The sequence below is a fragment of the Notolepis coatsorum genome, assembly GCF_963971535.1.
Source record: "Notolepis coatsorum genome assembly, chromosome: 13".
Classification (NCBI taxonomy): domain Eukaryota; kingdom Metazoa; phylum Chordata; class Actinopteri; order Aulopiformes; family Paralepididae; genus Notolepis; species Notolepis coatsorum.
The window spans coordinates 99,161,634-99,178,371 of NC_140177.1; the positions used below are offsets into that span (position 1 = coordinate 99,161,634).

The 16,738-nt window shown below is 42.4% G+C and overlaps 1 protein-coding gene across 1 annotated transcript in view; it reads left to right on the plus strand.

Annotated features, from left to right (window-relative positions):
• The window catches only part of cdh6 (cadherin 6), a 131,324-nt gene that overhangs the window by 54,196 nt on the left and 60,390 nt on the right, over nucleotides 1-16,738 (plus strand). The window contains 4 exon segments of the mRNA XM_084326776.1: nucleotides 4,708-4,895; nucleotides 6,765-7,015; nucleotides 12,732-12,868; nucleotides 13,545-13,666. Coding sequence (XP_084182902.1) covers nucleotides 4,708-4,895; nucleotides 6,765-7,015; nucleotides 12,732-12,868; nucleotides 13,545-13,666 — 698 coding nt within the window.

The window sequence follows — 16,738 nt, forward strand, 5'->3', positions numbered from 1 at the left end:
ACACACACACACACACACACACACACACACACACACACACACACACACACACACACAGGTTTGTGACAGGCTTAGGCCCCGTCCACACGAACGCTGGGTTTAATGTAACCGTGATTGTATGTGCGCAGTTGCACTGTTCGGCCACACACAACCGGGGATTTGCTACACTGCAACCGCGGTCTTTTGAAACCGGTGGCCAGGGTGAAGTTGTGCGGTTTTGCAGTTGCGTGTGGGCATAGCAACCGAGGTTATTCCCAGTGTTTACAGCAGAGCTGTCGCAATTATTCCCCATGTTCACGGCAGACCGCGGGGTAGAGAGATTAGAGCAGAGCCAACTACACCAGTGTTTACAGCAGAGCTGTCCCAAGTAGCGTTATATGAAAATGATTGTAACAAACTTTTGTTCAAAACGTATCGTCTGTGTTGAAGAGTGTTGTGATCGACTGATGTCCGTTGACGCTCAGAGTAAACATGTAGCTGCAGCTAAACTAAACTCATGTGTTGTCAAGTTATTGTTATAAGGAACCCAGTCCAGACTGCATCCCCTTAACAATTGTTTGTATTGAGCCGTATTGTATTGTACCCATTCTGCAATCTGTTAAATAACGTTTACATCCATTTCATATCGGTAACGTTACTTCTTCTTCTTCAGTTAATTAATGGCAGATCGCGACCCAACAGGAAGTTTAGTGAGCGTTCAGTCTTTTCTGATTGGTTGAAATGGCCTTCATGTCTGAACAACATCGCCGCCTACTGCTTTGGCATTGTATTACATTGTACTAAATGTATCGGTTGCTGGGTTCCAGCTCTGCCGTGAGTACGCAGTTATACACGGTTGTCCACCTGTGTTCACCGTGTGGACGGAGTTTTATTTTTTCAAACTTCGGTCATATTAAATCCAAACTCTCGTGTGGACAGGGCCTTAGGTAGCATTGTCTGGATGGGGGTATGAGCCTGCTGTGTACCTCTCCAACATAATTACTCCTTGTGTACACACTGCTAGATCTCGGATGCAGCTCATTCACACACACACACACGCACGCACGCACACACTCTCTCTCTCTCTCTGACGCTCAGATCACACTCATACACACTCTCTCTCTCTCTCTCTCTCTCTCTCTCTCTCTCTGACACTCATGGCACACTCATACCGATTTATTAACATGTCTATTTATCATGTCTATTCTAGTTATCTTATTATTATTACTACTATTACTATTGTTTTATTGCACAATCGTAGCGGGCATGGCTAACCGCATTTCACTGTATGCCCTGGTATGTATGTGATGAATAAACTCTTGAATCTTGAATCTTGAATCACACACACAGTGAATAGACGAGATATTCTGATACGAAACCGCCTCGGGTTCTTATGGCAGAACAACGGCTAATTTGCATCAATTCCCACGTGCATGCATGTGCTCGTGCATGTGCGTGCACATTATGTACATTAGGTTTCAGGCAGTGACTCAAGCCATCTGACTTGTCACATGACTCTAAACAGAGACAATAATTTGCTTAAAGAAAGAAAGAAAAGAAAAACCTGCAAGAGAACTCAAAGCGAACACCACACACACCCGGCAACAACATCTGACAACCTCCCCTGCAAGAGACAGTGTGAGTGCTTCTTTCCTGGGAACAAAGGGAACGTCCACCCCCACCCCCCAAAAAAAGCTTTTAAAGTATTTTGATGCTTAGCGGCATTCAGAGGGAAATAAATGTGCTTCGACGCTTGGCCTTCGTCAGCGATTCTCTTTTCAGTGGCATTTAAATCATTTTAAATTATGATGTTCCCTTGTGAGCGCGGAGCATGGACGTTCATCATGTCTACTGCAAGATACTGGATCAGCCTCCGTGATCACGTTTTGTAGTCGTCGTTCCTTTATCCAGTATGTAGTAGCAGGAGCTTCAGTCCAATTTCTTCCTTGTTCCTGCACCTGTTTTTTAGAATATGGGTAAGGACCCAAATTGGGTCATGGGGTTGCTTCTGGTGGGTCACGTGTAGTATATTTTTCAGTAGTTTCCTCATAGTTTTAACTACATTCAAATCTCAAAGGCTTTTACAGTAGTAAATTACCTTGGGCCATGTAATCTAGGTACAGTAGTTAATTACAAACGATATATTTCCCTAGACATTTTGCATTTTCTAAGTAAGGTTCTGACTGCATTAGTCCCTAATTCAAACACACACAATTTACTCATGTACCCGTTCAGTTTTTGCTATAGAGATTCTAGTTGTAACTGTATGAGATTCCAGACCCATAATGTGATAATTTTACACAATGCAAGCTACAGTGTTGTGACAGTAGTTTAAGATGTCGTTGCGAGTAGAGTAGTTTAAATTGTAAAGCGCTTTGGATAAAAGCACTATATAAAAAAGCAGCCATTTACCATCGTTGACCTTCTTTTCATTGTGTAGTAGCTAGTACTTTGGTAAACTACCGTTTGTTTAATTAGGGCTGTCTTCAACTAATGAAATTACTCGAATGGATTTTTGTCGACTAAGCTAAGCACTTAGTTGATCTAATAGACAAATCTGTAAGATTATGAATTGTAAAAAAAAAATTATTGTAATTTTAAAGCAATTTAAAGCAACCCATGAATCGACTATGAGGGGACTGCATTATTTTTAATGATGCCAGGACCCAGGGTAACACTAAACTCATTAAATTGGGACTTGGAACCCATGGGGAATCCATAGACAAGACCTAGTAAAATATCTACCTCAACTGTGTTCCTCAGGTACATACATATACCAGAGTTTACCTCCAAAATCAATCAATTCCAAATGTAAACCGAAATTGCAGTTATTTGCATATAGTGCAAATATATAGTATACGTTCATTCTCAATTTACATTTTTAATAGGTCTACTGTCCTCTTCTCTCCCCTCTTCTCCTCTCCTCTCCTCCCCTTATCTGGTATCATCTCCTCTCCTCCCTTTATCTCCTCTCCTCTTTTTATTTGGTATCATATTTTCTCCTCCCATTATCTCCTCCTCTTTTCTCCTCTCCTCCCTTTATCTTGTCTCCTCTTTTCCTCCCTTTATCTCCTCTCCTATTTTATCCTCTCCTCACTTTATATCGTCTCCTCTCTTCTCCTCCCTGTATCTCCTCTCCTCTTTTATCCTCTCCTCCCTTTCGCTTGTCTCCTCTCCTCCCTTTATCTCATCTCCTCTCCTCCCTTTATCTTGTCTCCTCTCCTCCATTTATCCAATCTCCTCTCCTCCCTTTATCTTGTCTCATCTCCTCCCTTTATCTTGTCTCCTCTCCTCCCTTTATCTTGTCTCCTCTCCTCCCTTTATCTTATCTCCTATCCTCCCTTTATCTCCTCTCCTCTCCTTGCCTCTACTCCCTTTATCGTGTCTTCTCTCCTCTCCTCCCTATATTTCCTCTTCTCACTTCCCTTTATCTTGTCTGCTCGCCTCTCCTCCCTTTATCTTGTCTCGTCTCCTATTTTCTCCCCTCCAACCCTCTCTCTTTATCTCATCTCCTCTCTTCTCCTCTCTTTATCTCGTATTCTCTCTTCTCCTCTCTTTATATTTTCTCCTCTCTTTTCCTCTCTTTGTCTTGTCTCCTCTCTTCTCCTCTCCTCTCATCTCCTCTTTTCTTCTCTCCTCTCTGTATCTTGTCTCATCTCCTCTCCTCTCGTCTCGTTATCTTGTTTCCTCTCTTCTTTCTTTATCTTGTATCCTCTCTTATCCTATCCTCTCATCTCTGTATCGTCTCTCCTTATCTTGTCTCATCTTCTCCTATTGTCCAATTATCTAGCCGTCACAGTCAATGAGTCAACTAGATGTCCCTATTGGAAGGGTGTAGGCGAACGACTGATAATAGGAACCAAAAGAAACAATTCCGACGTTGCAAGAATGGTGATTTATTAGGACTCCAAACATTCGGTCATTTAGACAACTGTATTGCCATTATCACCAGGTGGCCAATTAGCAAGCAGTTAGCTGGTAGCTAACAGTTAGTAGCAGCCTAGTCGTAGCAACAGTCAGTAGTTAGTAGTACTTGTCAGCAGTTAGTCAGCAGCATACATTCAGAAGTCAGATTATTTACCTATACAAAAAGGGGAAATAAAACGGCATTCATTAGCAACTAGTTATACATGTAAATAGATAATTGCGGATATAAACGGTGCATACAATGCAACGTACCGTTAGCCAGTCAGTTCGCCCACAGGGCTTTTCACCTTACAGGCATATGGCCAAGAGTGTAATTTAAAGCTTACCTGTCCAGAGTCACAACGCACGTTCCAAATTGTGTCCACTAGGCGGCACCAGACAATCACTAACGCTTGCAATAAATGTCACATATGATAGTAATAATAATAATAATGAACTCATTGTGGGAAAACGTCGGATAATTCTCTACCTATCTTTATCTTGTCTCCTCTCTTCTCCTATTTTCCCATCTCCTCTCTTCTCCGCTCTTTATCTTGTCTCATCTCCTCTCATATTTTCTCCTCTCCTCTCCACGCTTCTCTCTTTATCTTGTCTCCCCTCCCCTCCTCTCCTCTCTGTATCTTGTCTAATCTCATCTCCTCTCCTCTCTTTATCTTGTCTCCTCTCTTCAATTCTCACCAAATCTCCTCTCCGCACTTCTCACCTCATCATCAGCCAATATTGACCTTTGCGACATTGTACATATTGCATTGAAATGAACTGGACTAATGTATTTGCTTCCCTCGCTCTCTCTCCCCACAGGCATATACCAGTTCAGTGTTCCGGAATCAATGAAGTCCGGTTTTCCGGTAGGGAGGATCCGAGCCACTGATAAAGATATTGGGAGGAACGCAGAGATGTTCTTCAGCATAGTGAGTGGGGACGGCATGGATGTGTTTGATATCTCCACGGACAAAGATACCCAGGAGGGAGTCATTACTATCAGCAAGGTAAGGATGAGGAGTGTTTGTCTTATTCAGATGAGGTGAGATGAGATGAGATGACATGAGATGAGATTAGATGTATGGTTGCTTCACTCCCTTAGAGGAATTGTTTTTAATTGCAATACTGATTGATAGATGCATAATGGGGTGAGGGATTACCTTCAACCATAGCTGCTACATTAACGAGTGCTTGCTCTAAGGCACATGGGCAGTAATGGAGAATATAATGTGACAGTAGCGACCCTCTAATCACCAACTCCCACCCACCATCCATCCTGATGTTCCTACGATGCGGGGAACAGACCAGCAACCTGTCAGTTACTAGAAAACCAGCTTTGTCTCAAAGGCAATGCGGATACACTGAAAAACAAATACCTCAGAGGATATTTAGAAAGATAAGGCCAGATATTCTGTCACATTTAAACAAAATAGTCCCTGGAAAACCCATTTCATACATTTTGCCTCGTAATTAATGGGATCTGTTGTTTCTGCAGCGTGCACTGTCAAAAGAGGTTGGCTTTTTGTCATTACAGTGTGCTGCTCAGAGCCACAAGACACCTTTAAAATGGAATAAGAAAAACGCTGATCCAGCAGATTGTATTCTTTCAACTCTGTGGGGGGGGGGGGGCGGGTTGCTGTCCCAAGTAGGCTGTGTTATACTTGCTGCTTGAGATGCAAAGCCCCCGCCATGCTTCATAGATGAAAGAAACAAAATTAAACATATTCATCTTTCCTCCTTGTCCTGTGCTGTGAAGGCACTGCGGCTTGGGTACGTGCCTGGTTCCAAAGGCAGGGATGTTAACGGCCAGATGCATCCTCTGGACACTGCTCCTGGATCAACTGTTCAGTCGAAAACCTGTTTTCTCTCACTCCCAGCAACCAAACCTTTTGTTAACTTATGAGGGTCTTCTCTACAGAATAGGTCAAATAGAGTCAGTGTAAAACATCATGGTCTGTTAGAATTCAAGTCCTGCCCTCCTTTCACTTGTGAGTTGTATTGATTTGTCTGGATCTCTAACTCCCCATACAAGCAGAAGTGCTCTCGCTCTACAGAGGCTGTCATTAAAAAGTGAAGTTGTACCAATTAAAGTGTATGTATGTGTTTCTTCAGGCAAAACCCTCAAGCCCAACTCACCTCAATCTCCCCAGCTCTATATACCCGCTCCTGGTAGTGAATGTCAGCCTAATGCCTGAAATATACATGTGAGAATGTCTCTTCATCTCCCCAGGCTCTGTGGCTGAAGTGTTGTAACACTATACCAATCCTTCGCTCATCTTTAACTAAAGGAATAAATGCATTTAAAAAATATATCAGATGCTCGGTCTCCCCCCCCCCCCCCCCCCCCCCCCCGTTCAGGTGGTCCTGTAACATATGCCATATATAAATTTTTTTCTATACTTTTTTTCTTTTTTAATGTTCTGGCAACATATTTTGGCTAAATATGCCTCGTTTTATAAATGTGTATTTATAACATAGTGCTGTAATAACATTTTCTAATAAATATGTATGATCAAGTTCAACAACACATGCTTTTATTTTGATATTCCTTAATTCCACGTTGAAATTATGTGATACATTAAGTTTGGGGTCGCGAAAAATAATCCTAAATAAAATGAGGTCGTGGTATAAAAAACTTCAGTGGGATGTTTGATGTGTTGCTGGGAAACAGGTTTCCCCATTACCACTGGTAGAGAAAACACACTGAAAGAAATATTGCCATCTCCCACGTGCTGAATAATTTCTACGAGAACCCTGAGGTTGTGGTCCGTCCTCTTCTTATGATTCTAACTTCTAGACAGGACATTCTGTCATAGAACGCTGCTTCATGTTTGATTCTGCCGTCACGTTTGAAACCCTGTCACCGTTGTCCCCAGCTGTTGGATTACGAGCGGAAGCGCTCCTACACGGTGGAGATCCAGGTGCAGAACACCCACGTGGACCCCCGCTTCCTGGCGCCGGTCTCCAAGGACATGGCCACGGTGAGGATCGGCGTGGAGGACGTGGATGAGCCCCCGCTGTTTGAGCGTGCTGGCTACCTGATGGAGGTGAAGGAGGACGCGGCGGTGGGAGCGGCGGTGGGGTCTGTGAGCGCCTCCGACCCCGACGGAGCCCGCAGTCCCGTCAGGTAATGGAGACGGTTCAGTTTATCTGGGAGATGCACTGATACTTAAACTGATACTTGTACTTATACTGATATTGTATATTGGGCATATACCATTCTAAAATAGGTATTCGAGAATTACCCAAATAGATGCGGCCAGTCGATCGGTCAGTTGGACCTTCTAGCGGACACACTTTTCGACCTAGGAGGTTGAAATTTGGCAAAATGGTCAAGTATATGTGTGTGTGTGTGTGTGTTCATGCCAATTGGCTAAAAGGGGGCATAGCAATGGGAGTGGCCTATCGCAAAAAGGCTATAACTTCCAAATGGATATACAGACTTGCACAGGATTTTGTGGAAAGGTTGATCATGAGCCAAAGGACAGCTGATTAACTGTCCATGCCAACTGGCACAAAAGGGGCATGACAGTGGCCTATAACTAAAAGGTGCATACCTTCTAAATGGATTCACGTAACATGGCCAAACAGAGATCCATTTTAATTTGTGTGGGTTAACCCCACCCCCTATATGTTAGCCACGCCCCTTGCATAGCTCTTGAACTAAGTTGACTGTTGTGGGAGGTATCATTGGTCTCAGCGGAGAGTTCCTTTTTAATTGTGGGTTAACCCCACCCCCTATATGTTAGCCACGCCCCTTCCATAGTGCTTGAAGTACGTTGACTGTTGTGGGAGCTATCATTGGTCTCAGCGGAGAGTTCCTTTTTTATTGGTGTGGGTTAGCCCTATACTTTAGCCACACACCCTTTCAAAACTCGTGAACCGTTCTGTTGGTTGGTTGGTCAGTCGGTCCACAAAAATTTCCCCACTCTCTGGCAGCCACGAATGTCCATGAATGTTCGTTCAAGTGTTCGTGTGTGAAGGTGTGTGTCTGTGTGTGTGTGGATGCATGCACGTACATGGTTGCAGCTTTGGTGAATTCGCTCTTGTTCTTCCATGTTGGCATGCACGTACATGGTTGCAGCTTTGGTGAATTCGCTCTTGTTCTTCCATGTTGGGGGAGGCAATGATTGCTATGTGTTGATATACTGTATGGGAGATATAGCAAACATTTAATGAATTGGTGTTTCATTTCTGGATCTTATAAACAAGTCATAGTGGAATATAATAATAATAATAATATCATCACATGGTGTCTATATTGCAGAGGTTAATTCACAAATTGTGAAGTAAACCACCACTGAGGCTGAAGCAATGGTTATGGAACTTTCACATTAGCATTGTTGACGTCCGGACCTTGGATTAGATCATCTGGTACAACGTAGTGTTTATATGGTAATGTAAAGTGAAACCGGCAAACTTTTGCTCTCAGGCTAACTTCTCTAACAGTTACTGTGCTGCTCCACCCTCATACATACATGTGATCACTATGCATGTGGCGACGTGGCGTGTGCTCACTCACAAATACAGCATCTGCATTACCTCTGCAACTCGGGGCCAACATAGAGGTTTGCTCTCAAGTTTAGTCTCTAATCATTTGTCTACCTCGTTCACACACGCTCACACTCACACACTCACAGACGTGCAATTAGTTGAGTGTTAGTTCATTGTCCATATGACTCCCCCATCTATCCACATTGTCTTGGTGAGGGATTATTTTCCCGTCCAGTGCTTTCTAATTATGAGCGGGCCTCCGTGGAGATCCATTCAAAGGCCAGACCTCAGAAATGTAATTAGGATATCAGCATGGTGGCAATGATACACTCTGTGTGTGTGTGTGTGTGTGTGTGTGTGTGTGTGTGTGTGTGTGTGTGTGTGTGTGTGTGTGTGTGTGTGTGTGTGTGTGTGTGTGTGTGTGTGTGTGTGTGTGTGTGTGTGTGTGTGTGTGTGTGTGTGTGTGTGTGTGTGTGTGTGTGTGTGTGTGTGTGTGTAAATGTGTGTTTCTCTGTCCACACACCCTGTTTCGCATGTGTGTGTGTGTGTATGTGTGTGTGTGTTCCTTTGCATAATGGAAAGGGGAAGAAATTAAAGCCACCATCAGGATTTTTCCTGCCTATTAAACTCTTTAGTAGTCCACCATAGAAACTGAATTAATTGGGCAGATCTTTCATCTACTTTGAACGCTGGCACACCTTATTAAACTCAATTACATTATTTTGCTTATTTGATGGCTACCTACCAAAAGACATTAATTATTGAGACAAAATATTGTTTTCGAATTTCTTTCATGTTATTTAAATGATTTGATTACAAACTGCAACTGTTGCCTTAGCAACGTATATAAATGCTTAACAACGGTCCGTTATCGTCCACAATCTTTCAGAAATAACAGACCGCAGAATGTGTTCATTGACCAATCAGAATAAAGTATTCAACAGAGAACTGTGTTTGATAATGTAATCATGAAAACCACCATTTGTCGCATTTGTGGACGTGTTACCATGGCGAAGGTTTTTGATCTGGATGAATATTCTAGTGGCTGCTGAGTTGAATATGCCAGTATTTGGAGTATCACGTACCACTTAGTCCACATAATACAACAGTGGCCAATCGCTATGACAACATGATCCCAAATCTGTGGAAGCCTGCATGGCCAATTCAAGTTCTGCCTGGTGCTTACATTGTTTTAGGCTTCTGAATTAATTCCAATACAGTGTCCACTGGTGCACTGACAGGGCGACATAATTGTTTCCATTGATAATGTTTATTGAAATTAGTGCCAGAGTGAAAAAGCGTGTTGGGCGCCAAAAACATAATATCTTGTGTTTTGCAGCCAACCGTTGAGTGCCAAAAACGAAATATCTAGTGTTTAGATCTTTTGATCTTTATCCTTTGATCCCCGTTCTAAACACTCAGCCGGAGCTCCCTAGGTCTCCCTGGCTCATCTGCCTACGTTGGAATTGCAATGACGATCGAATCTCACCAGGTGGCAGTATCGCCTACCTTTTGAACTGGGAACTGGCGATACCACTTGTCTTGTGATCCACTCCGGGTTTTCCGGTGGAAGATTTGGTGCCTCAGAGCTATTCTTTCCCGTATGGTATCCATGCCCAATATACACGAGTAGTTGCGATCGCCATGGGATCGACTGGGATTTATTAATTTTGGAGTACTTTCTGACTGAGGTAAGGTCTATCTTTGGTAACCTGCTGGTATTTTTTTTACGTAAAACATGCTCGACAAACACGATTGCAGTTTCTAGTTAAAACACCTAACACCTCTCCCGAAGGCTAACCGGTCATGTCTGCTTCCATTCATTGTGCTAAGCTAGGCTAACGTGCAGCCAGATCGCTTTCTACTGAACACACAGAAAGAAAACTGATATCTATCTTCTTGTCTCTTGCTGGAGAAGACGATACGCTAATTTCCCAAAATGTTGGCGTGTTCCTTTAAAACCTTGACCATCTCAGTGAAACCATCCTCATAGAGCAGTGACTCTCTAAAAGGTAGACGGGCGACATAGACGGAAGGTGACAGGATTTAATAGAGAATCCACATTTGTAATGTGTTTGTGGTACAGTATAAACCCCTTTCTTTGCAAAATAATGAGTATCCGTGGCCTCTAAGCTCCCTTGGATAATTAATGAATTGAAATCGCATGAAAAGGGAAAATAATATAAAAATAATCCTCATGGTGTGTCGCAGTTCAAATTCTGTATAGTTGTCGCCAGTGAATAAGTGTATTCAGAAACCTTTTCTCCTATTCACCGGGGGGGGGGGGGGGGGAGAGCTAGAAGAGCTATTGCAGTGGTCAGAAGTGAGTAGGTGGTATAGTGCTTGTTAAGTTGCTTCCGCAATGAGGAAAGTGAAGATTTGTATGGGAGCTAAAGGTCAGTTTTTTTTTTGGTTTAGAATAGAGAAGTGTATAAAATAAAATAATGCAATGCGGTACAGCTTTGTGAATGGAGCCAGGTCACCTACAAAATGTCAAAGTTTTTTCTGTTTTGGAACCTTATGTGCCCCTCTGTATCTTAGTGTTTTTTTTATTCGGATTTGGATTCCAAATATTAAAAATCTGATTTGGGGTTGTCTCACATGGTTGTCAGGCAGAACACGTATATGTACATACATACCAACTATCCGCCTGTTTTATCCTACACCCATCGATCATCCATAGCAACACTATATTATCACCGACATCCAAATTGGGGAATCCCCCTTTGAACAGCCCTTCTAAGGTTTCTCTCCTCCACATCGCCTGTGGTGCTTTTTTCCTATTGCTAGGTTTTTTGTGAGTTTTTCCTTACCTTCGCTGGGGTATGTCTGGGAGTTGCATTTATTTAGGATTTTATGGTGGTTTTTGTTCTTGATTTATTGTGATGTTTCTTCTTGACTTACCTTGGGATTTCGGACTTTACAAATACATTTTATTTCATTTTGATTTAGAACAGGTACTGTAGTGTGTCTATGTAATCTAAAAAAGGGTCTCCGGGTCACAGGTTTTTAGGGAGCCTTTTATAGATAATCTAATCTTCTTGAGTTTGATGCAATGCAAGACCTCCACAATTTGTGTAATGAGCTCTGTGGGGGATCTTGCATTTCAGAATGCTGTGCCTTGCACAAATAGATCTGAACCGATCTGATCTGAAAGAAATTGAAAAGATTTCAGTGAAAGTTCAGGACAAGAAGACCTTATTGTTGTAGAGGTCACTGATGCAGGTAATGCCTTTTTCAAACCAATTGCGAAAAGTAGGGTCAAGCTGAGATGGCTCAAATTGAGGATTATCGTGAACCGGGGCCAAATATTTTAATGGATTAGGTGACTTTTGGGTTTTTGCTGACATCAGTGGTAGCCAGAGGTAACTGAGAACCATAGTAGAGTGTGCAGTGAGAAACGAGATACGAGCCCAGAGCACCGACCCCCCCCCCCTCGTCTTTGACCCAATAGAGCAATTTCTGCACATTACATGCCCGGTAATATTGAATTGAGTTCGATAGGGCTAAACCGCTCATGTATTTGGAAAGCTGGAGAACTGCTCTGCTAATGCAGGCTGGTTTGTTACCTCAAAGAAATTAGGATACTATTTGATCCAATTTAGAAGTTTTAGGTTTGAAAAAGATTTAGGTACTGTAGGACAACCTTCTTGATCAGACTGATGGGACTGGAATGGTTGCTTGTTTAAATGGGAAGATTGAGCATTTAATTGTTCCAGAATCATCAGAATTAGTGATATGGAGGACAATCATGTTGACACATATAAGAGAAGGACAATTTATGAATTCAAGGCTCAATGGCAGTGACGATAGGGAGCAGTTTTGTCTTGTTCCATGATGGAGGTGGAAGTGGGCTTACCTCACACTGTCCATGCACACCGATGCAATAGGGGATGAGTAGAGTAGTCTCACCCCATAAATAAAATCTGCACTCAAACCAAGTTTCTCTAAAACAAAAAAAATATATCTCCACTCTACCCTATCCAATCACACCACCACATCAGGGGAATCTGATCAAATTCAGAATTTCATTTGAATCGATTTTTTATATTTTCCTGGCTCTGATTCAAAGTTTGACTGTTCAACTTATTTTGTCCTTCCCACTTTCACCATTGTGGGTAGTGTGGTTATTCACAAACTGAATAAGTAACTACTGTATATGGACAACAAAAGGTAATTTTCCTTGACACAAAGATAATTCTTAAAAACTGGCATGTCATTTTTCATTCAAAATTGAAGAATCTCGAAGGCTATAGATTTTTAGATGTTGATTGATGTAGATGTTTTTAGGTGTTGATTTAGATAAAGTTCTGGTGATTTTCTTAAAATTTTGGATCTGATTCCTGCAGGTACTCTATCGACCGACGAACTGACATGGACCGCCTGTTCAACGTCCACCCAGGGAACGGATCCGTCTTCCTGCTCAGACCTCTGGACCGAGAGGAGACCTCCTGGCACAATATCTCCGTCATCGCTACAGAATTCAGTGAGTTAGACTCGAGCAGTGGGAATATACTTTGAGGTATAATAGTATACAGGGTAGGTATACTAGGTAATTGTATTCAACTGTGTATTTCCATTTCATGGGACTTAATGCTTTTACTCCACAATATTTCAAAACCCTTATCAAACGTTTTAGTACAGTTACTTTTAATAAAACTAAACATACAATTGATTCATAAAAACATATTTACTTTTTCACCTATAAAGGTTATACGCATCAAACAAATAATGTTTCTTTGTACTGAATGAGACCATGATGTTGAATAAGTACTTTTACTTTTGATATATGACATTTATCAGAGTACTACTCAAAGTTTAAAAATGTTTACATAAATAAAGGATTTTTCTAAAATAGTGTTCTGTTCTGTAAATGGGTGTCAATCTAAAAATGAAGTCACCCCCCCCCCCCCCCCCCCCCCCTGAGGGCCTTGGTTGCAAAATTACAACATCACTTTGTCTGTAAATGTTTATTTAAAAATGTCTAAGCACATTTACATAGTCAATGGGTCCTGTTGTTCAGCCTCACAATGCTATTGGATAGTACATTTCTGAAAACGAGGAGCTTGTTTTTTGCCTGACAGTATCGATATGCTTATGAGATGTCTGTTTGGTTTATTACAATAGATTGATGATATATGAAACATGTGTTCTCTCTCCAGACAACCCTCGTCAGACCAGCCATGTACCAGTCTATATCCGCCTGCTGGACATCAATGACAATGCTCCCACCTTCGCCACCATATACGAGACTTTTGTCTGTGAGAGAACCAAGGCTGGACAGGTACAAACAGCATGACGTGTATTACATTCATCACAGTGCTCACATGACGTTTATTACATTCATAACAGTGCTCACATGGCGTTTATTACATTAATCACAGTTCTCACATGACGTTTATTACATTCATCACAGTGCTCATGTAACGGAGTGCCGTGTGTCTATCCTACAGTCACGATGGACAGTGTTGTGAAGTGACTGTGGACGGCAGCGGTACTGCAGGTAAAACTCACTCCCCAGAGGCGTCCAGACCCATTACTTAGAAGTGAATTCACCTCTTGGTATAGTGGTCTGTGATGCCACCCGTCACGCGGGAGACCGGGGTTCAACTCCCACTCGGGGCATGTCCGAACCGATCTGTTACACTCACATGACATTTATTACATTCATCAGTGCTCACACAACATTATTACATTTATCGTAGTTTCCATGCAACATGAAGTAGTAAACAATATATGTATTACATTTTCTCAAATGAAGTAATAAACAATTTATTTATCCCATTTTTCACAGTGGACACTAGCCCCTTACGTGACTGCGATGTGCAAGCCAGGGGCTGGCTTTTTAATACACAGTCACTCTCAGCTCTGTTGCTACCAGGCTCGTTTGGACCACCAAGCACTGCTTCCGAGCTCGGGGTGGGTAAAAAATATATCAGATATGAATTTCAAAGGTACCCAGCGTACAATATGGGTTTCACACAGCGACGCGCTGGGGTCTGAAAGCTCGGAGTTGCTAATAAACAGTTTAAATCATTGTTATAAAACTAGTGGTACTCAGAGCGAGCCGTGTATTTCCGCCGTTGGTGTCACAGCGCATGCGCACCAGGCAGCCAAATACGTAAATACTCGCTCTGTGATGCCGCGTTCACGTTACGTGGGAAGAAGCGGAAGAACCAGAGGACATCTCGTCGCTACAACTAAGAAGCCTTCACGCGTTGACTCGCTGAAACGCCCACATCCATACTTCGTGACGCGAAGTGGGAGATATCGGGGTCTATAAAAAAAATCCCATATGTCCTAGTAGGAATGATCACTAGGAGGCTGACGTGAATGGTTTTTCGCAGTCGGAAGCTGGCTCTTCCGCTTCTTCCCACGTAACGTGAACGCGGCATCACAGAGCGAGCCGTGTATTTCCGTATTTGGCTGCCTGGTGCGCATGCGCTGTGACACCAAGGGTGGAAATACACGGCTCGCTCTGAGTACCACTCGTTTTATAACAATGATTTAAACTGTTTATTAGCAACTCCGAGCTTTCAGACCCCAGCGCGTCGCTGTGTGAAACCCATATTGTATGCTGGGTACCTTTGAAATGCATATCTGATATATTTCTGACCCACCCCGAGCTCGGAAGCAGTGCTTGGTGGTCCAAACGAGCCTGGTAGCAACATGGCTGAGAGTGACTGTGTATTAAAAAGCCAGCCCCTGGCTTGCACATCGCAGTCACGTAAGGGGCTAAGTGGACACATAACATGAAATGACAAAGACTATATTTATTAAATGTATCACCGTGTGCATACAACAGGACGTTTATCATCTGCTCTGAGCCTTCCACCCCTACAACAACCATACGTCAAGCAACTAGTTGTCACCGGTCCAATCCCTTCTCATGAACTGAGACAAGTCAGCCACCAGTCATTCTTTATTCCCTGCCTTTTGCAGCAAGATCATTGGCATATTGTAGCTAGCAACTAGAATGGTGCGCGTGGAGATCCAGCCCTCGCGCTGCAGCACGTGTCAACCAGTAAACCCACCCTCCAGTCAGAGACTCATTATAATACTGTGTGGTCTGCTCCTCGCCTGTGGAATGCCCTCCCTGACTACCTGAGAGCACCACAGACCACTGCTTGTACCTCGTCACAAAAGCCTTCTCTTAGTTTTAACCTTTTTATACATGCCTTGTGTGTTTTATCCCTTTTTTCTATGTTTTTATGCCTTGTTTTTTCAATTGCCTATGTTTTTAAAGCCTATGTGTTTACCCTGTAGCACTCTGAGATTTGGTTTCCAGATGTAGAGTGCACTATAAATTGAATGTATTCTTATTATTATTAGTCTGGGTAGACCTTGCATTGTCCTCACTAGCGGCCCCACCTATAGTAGCTTCCCTCAGTGGCAGATCTTGTCAGTCCCCGTCTTAGTACAATGTACACCAATGGCTACATTCTTTACCTCGATCTGTGCTGTCGCTAGTTGACAAAAAAAAAAAAAAAAATATATATATATATATATATATATATATATATATATATATATATATATATATATATATATATATATATATATATATATATATATATATATATATATATTGCACATGTAATTTGTTTGCTCAAATCAGAGACTGGACTGTGGTACAGCAATGTGCTTGTACACAACAGAACACTAGGATTGCAACCTGTTTGAATTAAGCATAGAACCCTTTACAACTGAATCCAATACATTGAATTGAATATGCGATGCTGTTTTTTTCCCGCACTGTATCCTGAATGACACCAGAGATGTGTGAAGCTTGACTTATCAGCACGCTGCATACAGTACAGATCTTCTCAGAGTTGTTTGAATAAAAAGTACATCAACACATTATTAACCTCTGGAGGGAAGAGCGCACATATTCTCTTTTACAAACACAGACACAAACAAACAAATGTTATCCTTTCTGTCTCTCTCTCTTTCTCTTTCACAAACACACTGAATCACACATACACACACTGATATAAGCACCTACACACACACAGAGACAGACACACACTTGTTCTCTCTCTTTCTGACACACACACACAAACACACACATACACACTTTGAATCCATATCAAAGTCATACATGCACACACATTCACAATCACACTGAATTATACTATGATGAATCAGATTGAGTCGAAGTCACCACAAACATAATCTCTCTCTCTCTCATACACATTTCACAGACACCCCTCTGTGATGAAGGCCTTTTGTCCCCTCTGAAGCTGATTGGTCCCATGGGCCGTGTCCGTCATGGACGCTGACAGCAGCTTTCACACATCAAGGAAGCCTTACAATAGGGATGGCAGGAGAGGGGGTGTACACACACACACACACA